Source organism: Propithecus coquereli, unplaced genomic scaffold, assembly GCF_000956105.1.
Source record: "Propithecus coquereli isolate 6110/MARCELLA unplaced genomic scaffold, Pcoq_1.0 Scaffold42, whole genome shotgun sequence".
NCBI lineage: Eukaryota > Metazoa > Chordata > Mammalia > Primates > Indriidae > Propithecus > Propithecus coquereli.
This window is the reverse complement of record NW_012149952.1, coordinates 3,561,790-3,574,419: the sequence shown is the minus strand read 5'-3', so window position 1 is coordinate 3,574,419 and position 12,630 is coordinate 3,561,790. Positions and strand designations below refer to the sequence as shown.

At 43.7% G+C, this 12,630-nt stretch overlaps 1 protein-coding gene across 2 annotated transcripts in view; it reads right to left on the bottom strand.

The window, feature by feature from the left end:
* The window catches only part of ARHGAP35 (Rho GTPase activating protein 35), a 146,342-nt gene that overhangs the window by 87,591 nt on the left and 46,121 nt on the right, over nt 1–12,630 (bottom strand). For both annotated transcript variants that reach the window (XR_001137850.1, XM_012653408.1), the window contains exon 2: nt 6,061–9,938. Coding sequence is in view for 1 of the 2 variants with exons in the window: in XM_012653408.1 (XP_012508862.1) it covers nt 6,061–9,747 (3,687 nt within the window). In the remaining variant the exon portion in view is untranslated. The remainder of the gene's footprint in view (nt 1–6,060; nt 9,939–12,630) is intronic.

Below are 12,630 nucleotides of genomic sequence, written 5' to 3'. Positions count from 1 at the left end.
CTCCCAGAGTGCTAGGATTACAGGCGTGAGCCACCGTGCCCGGCCAACACTGCACCTTTCTGATGGGCAATTATTCTCTCCTATTTCCAACAAAGTTTAAAAAGGACTTTTTCAATTAAGTTATTTGCTTAAGCCCCAAATGTATTCTTGGTTAACTGGTGCTCCCCCCTCCACTTCTGGCTCTGAAAAACTGCAAGCCCAAGTTTAGGAGAAAACCTGAGAACAGATTTATTTTTGCTGGCAAAATCTATTATTAAAGCACAAATATTTGGTCTCCTTCAAGCTGGCCATTAGTACCATCTATGACCAGTCACTCACCATACTGGAGCGTCTTTATTTAGGGATGACCAGGAAGGAGCACAAAGTCCTGGCCTGTCTACCATCCTTAATCCTCTTGAATGATGGCAAAAGAAAGGAACGTATCCCATTTGCAGGACCCAAATAAATCAAGACCATAGCTTTTTGCTCTGTAAAGGAATGAAGGCTGGCAAACCTGGGTCAATTCACAGCCAGTGCGATTCGGGCTCAGTAGAAGGGAGTGCCTACTAGTTCCCGGTACGTTTTTACGGACACCCTGCCTGAAATTCAATGCACACTGAATGTGGACTTTCCCACACTATGGGTCAGTTTTTATCTACTTGCCTCCTCTCAAATGCTGGCTAAAATTCCAGAAGGCCCTTCCCTTGCAAGCAGAGGTGACAGTCCTGACGAGAGCTGAAATAATATGAGTTCCTACAAAGGTATTTCAGTATCACCACGTGGTGGAAGAGGACAAGCTGGCTCAGTGAAGCATCAGAGCAATATCTCTGTTCTTTGAAAAATAAGTTTGGGTTGTCTCTTGTAACTTTTTTTTTTTAAGAACAGGTGTGCTGTAAGCTAAGGCAGATAGTTAAAAAGATAGTCTATTTTTAATCACCAAAAACATACTACAGAAGTTCTTCGGGCTTAAAATAAACTGAAAATTGAATGACACCAGCTCAAAACAATTTCTCAAAGTTCCAGTTGCTATTCAATGTCTCCCTGCCTTTTTTGTCTTCTATTCGACCCATGTCGTTGAGGCTAGAAACAAACAGCACCATGCTGTTCTTGGGGGACAGTGTGGGGAATTGGATTTTTTAAGATACTAAAGTCCTTTTGCTTGCATGAACAAATCAGCTGGACTGATTTAAGTTGTCTAAATATATACGCCCCTTACTACTGAACATTTGCATCTTTCTTGCAGACTGGATTCTAAAACCCCACTGGAGGTGGAAGTCAGAACAGCAGGGTTCAAAAATCTCAGCTTCTCCACTTAGTAGTACATTAGCTTGGGCAAGGTGTTTAATTTCTCCGAGCCCCAGTTACTTCATCACTAAAACCAGGATGGAAAAAATCCCCCTCGTTAAGACTGGTAAGTTCTCAAGTCAGTAGTAGGTATAAAAAGAAAAAAAAAGACTGATAAGAAGAATAAATGAAAAATTTATGTGAAAATGCCTGGTACTGTACCTGGTACACAGGAGATATTCAGTAAATGTACGAAAATACAAAATCCTTCACGTGGTATCTGCAGCCTTCCACTATTTGGCAAGGGTCTCCCTCACCTCTCCGCAGCAGCCACACCAGGCTTCTGTCAACTCTCTGAACACGTCATTTTTTCAGCTCCAAGTTCCCTACTTTCCTGGAAAGCTCTTCCCATGAAGTCTCCATCTTCACTGACTTTGCCTGCCTCACCCTTCAGAAGTCTCCGCTTTAAATATCATTCATTTCCTTGAGAAGCTTTCCTGACGTCCCAGTTTAGGTTAAACCTCCTTGTTACACAATTACTACCTCCCCTCTGGTAATGTTCAAAATGCATGCACATGCATGTTTAAAACCCATCGTCCCTGAGACTGGACACTAGAAGAACATAACTACCACACCTATAGCACCCAATGCAATGCCAGACATAAACCAAGTGCTCAATAAATGCTCATGCACTGAATTGAATGTTTCCTTCCTAACAGAACGAATGAGCTTGTGTACTTAGTTTAAAAGATAAAATTTTTTCTGGAATCAGAAAATCCAAGGTCAAGTCAGCATGCCCACCCCATTTTTAAAACCAAGGTGTGTTACTTGGTCTTAAAGCTCACTGAGTAGGACTAAGCTGTTCTGAAGCACACACTGAGAGTCTTTCCCGAGCAGGTTACGAAGCGCTCATATTTCGTAGCATTCAGCTTGTCTGTCACAACGCAACACCCCTCCCGGGGGAGCGAGCCGTCCAATTCCCCAGCTGGTTTTTATTCACACCAGAAACTTTAACTCCGTTCTAGGCCTCACAAAATGAGAGCTGTGTCCACACAAAGCCACAACAACCAGCCAATTCACTGAATCCAGTGAAATAAGCCAATTCACTAGGGGGGACACAAACTGTCAAACTGGTTACTTGGTGCCTTATAGACCAAACAATGCATGATTGAATTGGTTAGCTCTTCAATAGGTTGTCTTGTCATGTGGTAGCTACAGTGAGTGAAAGATTTTCTTTATCATTCTGTTACGTTTTTTTAAATACAAAAATAAGGGCACATGAGATAGAAGGGTAAATAGCCAGTAATGTCTTCTCTCTAAATCCGTGGTCAAACACACCAAATTCAGCAATCTGAGCACGCCGAAAAGGCATATTTTGCGGAACAAGGCTCCCCAGCCTGTTGTTTGGCTTTAAAATAAGACCCTGCCGATCCTGATCTCATCTTTGCAAACGCATGGCACTGGGAGACAGAGACCATGTGCAACAACTACTCTTTACAGACAAAGCATCTATTCATAGACCCCACTAAAGTGCAATAGTAGATTTTCAATTTCATTCAGCTGAGTGCGGAAGGCTCCCACTATGAGGGTGGGTTGCTAAATGGTTCAGCTGGGAAAAGGACCGAGAATGAGGGTCAGCTTTTACAGTCTGCACTTTCATTAGGAGACATGAAAGCAATTCCCTCACTCGGACTCCAATTTTACAGTAAAGACCTAATCTAGCTAATTAGCCAAGGGCGCTGAGTGATTTTTCTTTTTCCGTATCACACTGGTACCCAGAGCATAGCGTACTTTTTGTTAGGGCAGTTGCTAGGGGTAAGTACCAAGAAAGGAGCTCAGTAACAAACACAAAGGGTTAAAACATACACAAAAGAGTACAATGTTGGTCCCTCAACAGACCAGACCAGGTCTCTCCTTTCTCTGAATACTACATGCACACTTCTACCTTTAAGTCTTTCCTTAACTCATGCTACTCATTTTTTTTTTTTTTTTTGAGACAGGGTCTCGCTCTGTTACCCAGGCTGAGGTGCGGTGGCATCATTATAGCTCACTGTAACCTCAAACTTCTGGGCTCAAGTGATCCTCCCACTTCAGCCTCCCAAAAGTACTAGGATTACAGGTGTGAGCCAACGAGTTCTGCCCAGTTTTATTCATTCTTCAAGGTCTAGTTAAATGATAACAGCTAACACTCATCTGGCATGCACTATGCCCAGTGTTCATGTCTCACAACCCAATGACGAAGGTGCTTCCTCTCTGGCAGAAGGGACATGGAGATATGACTCGTGCTCAAAGTCCAAGTGAGGAAGTAGAAGAGTTGGGGTCTGACAGTAGACCTCCTGATTCCCAGAGCCTGGGCTCCTACTGACCTAATTAATCTCTACACCCTACTCTACCTTAACCACCCCCAACATGGGTTCTTCATTCTGCCCCCACACAGCCTTCTTTGGCAGACGACCTATTTTCCATGGCTGTGTAGGTCTTGCTGCCTCAACTGGGTGCTAAGGTCTAAGCAAGAAGAGTCTGGGCCACTTCCTCAGTGGTGTCCGGCATGCAGTTGGTATGGAGTATATCTTCCATTACCAACTGAAATCGGAGTGCCTGGCTGCCCCCTCCTTCAAATAAATATTGTATTGCTTTGTCATGTCAATAAGAATCAAAGGCCAAATTCCCACGTAGGGGCTGGCTTGGCATTCTCTGCCCTGATGGTATCTTGCTTTTCCAGTAAAACAAGTGTCAGTCTGTGTTCTTAACAGCAATTTTAAATAGGAGGTTTGCTCCCGCAGCCAAGGCTTTGCTCATCTCTGCAATTGAGATGACAAAGCAACTACCGTCATTTCAAAGCGTCATTTTCCAAAGCAGGAAGAGAAAATTTCACCTTCTACTCACACTTTCCAAAGGATACAAAGAAACTGACTTCTGGCATGCTGCTGCTCTTGGGCCAGAAGTATCATTTTTATTTGACTTGAAGAGGTGTGGCCCTCGTAACCAAGACAGACTGGAAGCTGACCACTTTTCACACGGGGACCCAGCAATGCAGCCTAAGCAGCCCCAGGTTAGGCGGTGCTCATTACCAGCGCTGACACAGCTCTCTCAGGGGCTCGCCAGGACCAGCTGCGTCCTGCGAAGCCTCCATCGCAGCGCGTGCTCTTTAAGGCCTGGCTTGTTTGGGAATGTGTTTTAAAAGCATCATTTTAAGTATTAAAAATGTAGCTAGAAGTCAGAAAAGTAGTTCTAATTCAGTGTGCTGTTATGCCACCTTCCTAATCCCCCAGGTGTTTGAACACCCCCACAAATTAGAAGACTGGCAGCATTTAGATAAGCTGTTCCAGCAACAGACTTCTTTGGGAGTGCAGGAGGAAGAAAAGAAAGTCAAATGTCTAAAATGTTTGGATTCCAGTATCATTAAACAGGAGCGCTTTGGGAAAATACTGAGAAGCAGCTCAGGCAGTTTCCTGGCTTCCTAAATAAGGACTGCTGTGAATGGGCCTGCCCCACACCAACCTCTGGAGAAGAAAACACTGGAGGCAGACGAAGGACTCAAATGGAAAAGCAAGCTGAGGAAAAATCAAACAGAAGAATGCCTATGGTATCTGTTAATAGTCAGCACAGATGGGGAGGAGGAGGGGAACAGAACACACAACAGTGCTGCTCTGCCCTTTCTCACACTGCATAGGTAAGAAAACTCTGGAAGCTCCTGGCCAATGGTGATGTAGGAGCACTCTGTATGCTACAAGGCAACACAAAGTGGATGCGCTTTCCTTGGGAGGGCAATGGCACCCTGTCCCTTCATCTCCGAGGGTGCTAGGGACTGCTGCATTGGTTCCTGCTGTATTTTACAACAGAACTGTCAGCTCTCAAGACAGCCTGGACCCTAGAACCTTCTGATTTGGTATGCTGGCAACTTTTCTTTCCAAAGGAACCTGCAATACTTTCAGACAGGTGACTTTGTTCTCTGCTGTTTAATGGGAGGAAGACCAGCAAAACTTCAATGTCTCTATGTATCATTCTGTATAGGATAATGCTGGTCAAGGGGTATTATATAACACAGTTCTGTTGTCGTGTCTCGCCACGATGTCTTTCTCTGAAAAAACAAGGCCAGGCAAGGTGGCTCAAGCCTGTAATCCTAGCACTATGGGAGGCGGAGGTGGGAGGATCACTTGAGGTCAGGAGTTCAAGACCAGCCTGAGTAAGAGCAAGACCCTGTCTTTATAAAAAATAGAAAAAATCAGGCAGGTGTGGTGGCGTGCACCTGTAATCCCAGCTACCTGGGAGGCTGAAGCAGGAGGATCGCTTAAGCCCAGGAGTTTGAGATTGTTGTGAGCTACGATGACACCAGTGCACTCTAGCCAGGGCGACAGAGCGAGAATCTGTCTCCAAAAAAAAAACAAAGATCGATGAAATGTATGTTAAGCAGTAAGAGACCGAGGCATGCAATTTTGGACTCTGGTGTTTAAGCAAAGGAAGAGCAAGTGTATTGTCACTGGCTTGGCCACTTGTGGGGACACTGTCAAGTTGTACAACACTATCTGCTCATTTTGGTAATTAATTATTGTTTTAGACAGGGACAACTCAGGCTATCTATCTAAGGTCCTAACTGCTTGAGAGGTGCCAGGAGTAACTATCTGAGACGCCTGCTAATTTTTCTATGCTAAGTCAAAGAGTAAACTCTCTCCCACACACATAGTAGGTTTTTCTAACCACAATAAGCTGTCCTTGAAAAATCATCATCATCAAATCAACTCTCACCGAGACACTGCACAAATCACTCCTATGACTCATCCTAAACTGGTGCCTTACCTTAGTGTTCCTCCTTAGACTTCGAAGAATATTCCTCCTCCTCGGGTCTTCGTCTGTTTCATACGGAATGACGGCATTATCCCCTTTATAACCCTGGGAAGCCGGATCCTCCTCTTTTTTCCGGATGGGCCCCAGCTCGTCATCACTCCCCACGCTGAAGCTGGTTCGGTAACTAGCAAACCTCCCCAGCCGGGTGCATCTCGTCCTGTACAGCACTGGCTTGCTCACGATGGAAACCTTCCGGCCGCGCTCTAGAGAGCTGGTATCCATTTCACTGTCAGAACCATTCCCACTGCCATTGGACTGGGCTTTGTTGATATTCCGAATGGTGATGATTTTGCCTTGGGTGCTGTCATGGGGCACAGAATATATGTTTTCTTCTTCATTCCTCGGCTTGACTACAGCATCCATGGGTTCAGCATAGTCAGAAGGATCAAACCCATCCTGAGGCAGCCAGGGGCTAGAAGACACAGACTTCCTCTGTCCGTCCCCCCTGTGGCCTTGGTCTAAATAAGACAGATCCCCCTTTGTCATTTCAAAATGGACAGGAGGCTTTGGTTTGACAGGTGGAGGTACTTTGTTGTTCAGTTTACTCTCGAAATTGCTCATGATGAAAGACAGCCCATCATTTCCCTCCAGTTCCATAGAGAGCTTAGAATGGTCTTTGGATAAAGAGGGCAGTGATGTGTCTTCTCGAAACAGGCTGTAAGATGAGGGCTCGATATCTTCTTCTGAATCCTGCAGGTTTGAGTTGCAGAGCGGTGACCCTGCCCGGGGGGAGTTAAACACCTCTTCTGTGGTGCTGCAGGCCTCAGCAACGTTATCATACATATGAGTGGCCTCGACTATGTTCTTTTTCTCCACCACATCTTTAAAAAACGGGTGAAAGATCTCAAGTTTATGCTGGGGTTGGCTACAGGGGATGCTTGTGAACCTTCCGTCAATTTCTTGAGCAATCTCCTCTCCCTCAGTCAGCTGTTCCCGACTTAAGTCATTGTCCAGGACATCTATAGCGCCGTCAGTGAGTGCCACAAGCTGAATGGGGATGATATCCTGCACTTCACAGAGAAAGGCACGTAACATAGCCAAGGAAGCCTTACGTTTGGCTGAATAAAAAACAATGTATCCATGAACCAACCGGCTCTTTCTAATGCTAAACGAGGAATGGTATGAAAGAATAGACAGTTCAATGCGTTTCTTGTGTAGTCCAATTGGTAGTTCAAGTAAAACAGAGTTGTTGCTTCCACAATGGGAAGACTTACAGGTTTGGGACTGAAGGACAGGAAAGAGTATGTCATCTGCACTAAAGGGATCTCCACACATCAGACACATAACAATTCGGAGATCAACATCAGCCAAGTCTTTGATGCTAGCAGTAGAACTGACCAGGTTTAAGTTACGCTTGGAGTCTAGGAGTCCCTTCAAAACTTGACTAATTTGCTTTTCGTTAATGTTGCGTCCATAACCAATGCCAGCAGAAGCAGGGTCAAGAAAGACACACTGAAGTTTGCTAGCAATTTGCTGCCCTTGTTGTATTAAGCTGTGCAGAGTCTCTCCACTGGTGTCTCCTCTCTTGTTAACCAAAATTAACGTCAGGGGCAGGTGGACTAAATGATTATCCCGCCTGCCAAGCGTGGACTCTCTACTCTTCTCTATGCTCTCCACTACGTAGGAGAGCGATTCCTTTGAATTGTAAAGGCAGAGACAGCCGTGGGGCTGAAACGTTGGCGTCTGAAAAGAGTTCACAGGAAGCCTGACATTCCCCTCTATTGGCCTCAAGGAAAGCTCATACATTTTACCATCTATCACATACTTGTCATCATTTGTACAAAGAGCTCGAATCTCATTGGCCAACTCTCGGGCAAGGCCATCTTTGCCCAATATAACCAAGTTGATTCTATCAATGTTGGGGTCAGAGAGTGAATTTTTCTGATTCCGGTCAGATGGTCGGATGAACCGAGAACTAATCAAGTGCTCGATCTTAGCATCCACACAAGCTGGGCAGCTGGGGCACGTCTCCTTTGTTGGGTGGTACACAAAATGAATGTGCTTCAGAATAAGGGCATCACGTTCTGCTTGGAGCTTCTGTAATGCTTTAAATCGCTGTTCCTCCCCCAGAACATCCTGAATGACACCCATCTTCTCCTTGCTGGGCTTAGCATCCAGCTCTAGTTCATAAAACAATTCTGAATATTCCAAAAGCAACTCCTGAAATTCTTCCTTGGCTTTATCTATAATTTGCTTTTGGTGCTTGCCATAAATATCCATGTATACGGATTCTTCCAGCCACTGGTAGAAATCTTCATTCATAATAAAACTACGGGCCTCTTCCCAAGGCTTTCCTGGAGTTATGAAAGGAGAGGTCTCCAGGTTTTCTTTAAACGCCCTTCTCATCTCAGCTCTTTTCCTCTCGTTCCTCAGCTTCTCTAAGTGGGCCTCGTACAGCTGCTCTGCAGGGACGGTATCCATTAAGTCAAAGGGAATCCGTTCATTTTCCATGTTATCAATGTGGCTGGTGGCATCCCATGGCGTCTCTTCAAGTACAACAAACCACTTCAAGAATTCTGGCTTGGTTTCTAAGAGCTTTTTGGCTTTTATGCAGCTTAGGTGGTCTATTTCATCTAGATTAGGTATAAGAGCTTCAAATGCTAATGGCAGGGCTGCCAGGTACAGCTTTCTCCTGCGCTCAATATGCTCATGCTTGAGGCGGTGGATGTGCTGTAGAAACAGCTTCTTAGCTTTCTGAGTCCCTTCCAGGTAGACATAGTCCTGGTACTCTGGAGAGGCCTGCATCTTTCGGCTGACACTCAGCCAATTTTCATTGTGGTTTTTCACAATACGACTAACCAGCCACTCATACTTGTCTTTTGCTGTAGCTATCTGCTGGCTCTGTTGCTTGAGAGCTTCAAAATAAGGAATGATTTTCGTCTTTCCCCGACTTTTATCAATGAGTTGCACTAAGGTGCTGAAAGCCAAGTCCACATTTACATTGGATCTCGCTGAGGTCTCCACAACCTGGAGGTTCTTTTTGCTTAAGGCAAAAGTATGTGCATCTCTAATGTACCGTTCAACACCCTCATCACACTTAGTCAGGACCACCACTATGGGCTTTTTTGTTTTTGCAAGCTGATTGTAGAGATTGGAGACAAACTTAAGCTGGTCATCAAAGTTCCTATTCATGCCCCTGCTAACATCAATACCAAGAAGAAAACCATCAATCAGCAGCTTTCCATCTGGCATTTGTTTCTGCTCAAAGTCCTGCTCCAGCCCCAGCTGGTCAGTGCAAAAGTACATGAGTTTTTCAGCTGATGCAAGCTTGGTTGCAGCAGCTCTCTTAATATAGGGCTGCAGGGCTGTGCTTCGATGAGGCTGAAAAGTTTGATCATCGATAAATTCAGTCTGCTCCACAATGTGCATTTTACATTCCACACAATCCTCCAGGGAGCGGCTAACTTCTCCCCAGTAGAGAAAGTGGTCATTATTGACCACTCGCCCACCAAAGTCACTGGTGCTGAGGACAGAGGTATGGTCCAAGTGAAACTCATCAGCACTCGGACGCACGAAGCGGTTACACAGACAAGACTTTCCAATGCCACACTGGCCCTTCTCCTTCTCAGTTCCAGACAATCCCACCACACTGATGTTGTAGGTGGGAATGCGGACATCTTGCTTTCTTGCCATCATCATCGTCGACACATCCTGCCACAATCAGCCACTTCCGAGATCAGATTAGTGTTTTCCAGTGGAATGAATGGCTTCCAGCATTATCAGTGGGGGCTGGATGGACATGCAGCCAAAGCGTCAGGTCCCATAGTGTTATATACCAGTAAGAAGTCAGTTTTCGCCACTTCTCATAGACAAATAGCCAACATTTCTTCCTAAATGGGGGGAAAAAAGAAAACCCATCAGCATCACAATTTTGGAACTCAATTTTAATCACTGAACTGTAGCAAAAACAATTATTTTTATTCAACAAATATTTAAACAAATATTTAGTAAACATTTATCATGCCAAGCTTTATGCTAGATGATGATATAAAAGCAAATAAGACTGACATCTGTGTACCCTCAGAGAGATACAATTGAGTACAATGGAGGAGGACATAAGTAAGCAATGTGCTAAGTGCTAACACAAGGGTGTAAGGGCACCTCAGAAAAATGGCTGATCCCATGGCTAGGGCAGGGTAGGTACAAGATAAGCCTGGAACATCTTTTTGTGCAAGAAAAAAAATGACAGGGCATCTCACAAGGACACAGGAGCCAGCCTGAAGGAGCCCCCATTGGCCAAGTCTGGGACAATTTGAGCACCAAAATAATTAAGTACAGTAATGAACTATAATCCGTTGCAAGAAATAAGAGCATGAATCCATACAACTGGATCAGGCAAGAATCAACACGGGATGCTAAATCTAGGGGATACATTTTGATGTATAGAATTCAGGTATCTCCTGATAGACTACTCATCAGCTGCAAGGGAGAGACAGGGGAAAACACACACAGACACACACACCTTCGATAATTATACAGTAGAGAAATTAGGCAATACCTTGACTGGGTAATCAAAATTAACATGACCAGGATGAGCTCAGCGGCTCATACCTGTAATCCCAGCACTTTGGGAGGCTGAGGTGGGAGGATCACTTGAGGCCAGGAGTTCGAGACCAGCCTGGGCAACAGAGTAAGACCCGTCTCTACAAAAAATAGAAAAATTAGCCAAGTGTGGTGGCATGCACCTGTAGTCCCAGCTATGAGGGAGGCTGAGGCAGGAGAAATAATTGAGCCCAGGAATTTGAAGTTGTAGTGAGCTATCATGACGCCACTGCACTTTAGCCTGGGCAACAGAGCGAGACTGTCTCAAAAAAAATTAACATCACCAATAAGAGATATAAGGACATTGTGGACCTTCAGATGTGATACCCCTGATACAACATCACTATGCAGTATTATGGCCTAGAAAGCATAATTTGAACCTAATTATGGGGAAACATCAGACAAACACAATTGAGCAACATGGTAATTTTTTTTTAAGTACAGGGCAGGGCTTTGTATTTTTCAAAAAATGTCAATGTCATAATAGAAAGGGATAACCATGTAAATGCTCCAGATTAAGGGAGGCTAAAGAGACATCATAACTAAATACAATTATCTGTCCCTAGACTAAATCCTGTTCCAGAGAGAGGAAAGGCTATACACATTATTAGGTCAATTAACAACACTGAACTATGAATGCAATATTAGATAAAAGTATTTTATCACAAAGTCAATACATAAAAATCTACTGCATTTCTATATACTAACAATGAACAATCTGAAAAGGAAATTATAAAAACAATTCATTTACAATAGCATTGAAAAAAATAAAATGCTTAAGAATTAACCAAGCAAGTAAAAGACTTGCACAATGAAAACTACCAAACAGTGCTGAAAGAAATTAAGGAAGACATAAATGGAGGCACATCACATGTTCACAGATTAAAAGACTTAATATTGTTAAGATGGCAATACTCAAAGCAATCTATAAATTCAATGTAATCTTTTTCTTTTTCTTTTTGGAGACACAGTCTTCCTCTGTCACCCTGGCTAGAGTACAGTGGTGTCATCCTAGCTCACAGCAACCTCAAACTCCTGGGCTCAAGTGATTCTCCTGCCTCAGCTTCCCAAGTAGCTAGGACTACAGGCACGTGCCACCACACTGGGCTAATTTTTTCTATTTTTAGTATAGACGGGGTCTCGCTCTTGCTCAGGCTGGTCTCAAACTACTGACCTCAAGCGATCCTCCTGCCTTCGCCTCTCAGAGTGCTAGAATTGTAAGCGTGAGCTACTGCACTAGGCCTCAATACAATCTTTATCAAAATCCAAATGACTTTTGCACAAATAGAAAAACCCATCCTAAAATTTCTCTGACATCTTAAGAAACCTCAAATAGCCAAAACAATCTTAAAAAAGAAGGCTGAAAGACACATTTCTTGATTTCAAAACTTACTACAAAGCTACAGTAATCAAAACAGTGTGGTACAGACATAAAGACCAATGGAACGGAACACAGATCCCCAGAAATAAACCCTTGCATATATGGTCAAGTTATTTTTGACATGGATGCCAAGGCCCTTCAATGGGGAAGGGACAGTCTTTACAACAAACAGTGCTGGAAAAATTGGATATGCACATGCACAAGAATAAAGTTGGACGCTTACCTAATACCATATACAAAAATTAACTCAAAATGGATCAAAGACATTTAAATGTAAGACTTAAAACTATAAAAAGAAGAAAACATGAGCAAAAGCTTCATGACCTTGGATTTCACAGTGATTTCTTTGATGACACCAAAGGCACAGGCAACAAAAGAAAAAAACAGACAAAATGAATTTCATAAAAATTTTAAAATTTTATGCATCAAAAGACAATAATCAAGAGAGTAAAGAGGCAACAACTTCACACAGTGCCACATACCTATAAAGTTCCAGCTACTCTGGAGGCTGAAGTGGGAGGATTACCTGAGCCCTGGAGCTGGAAGCCAGCCTAGGCAACATAGTGAGACCCTATCTCTTTAAAAAAAAAAAAAAAAAA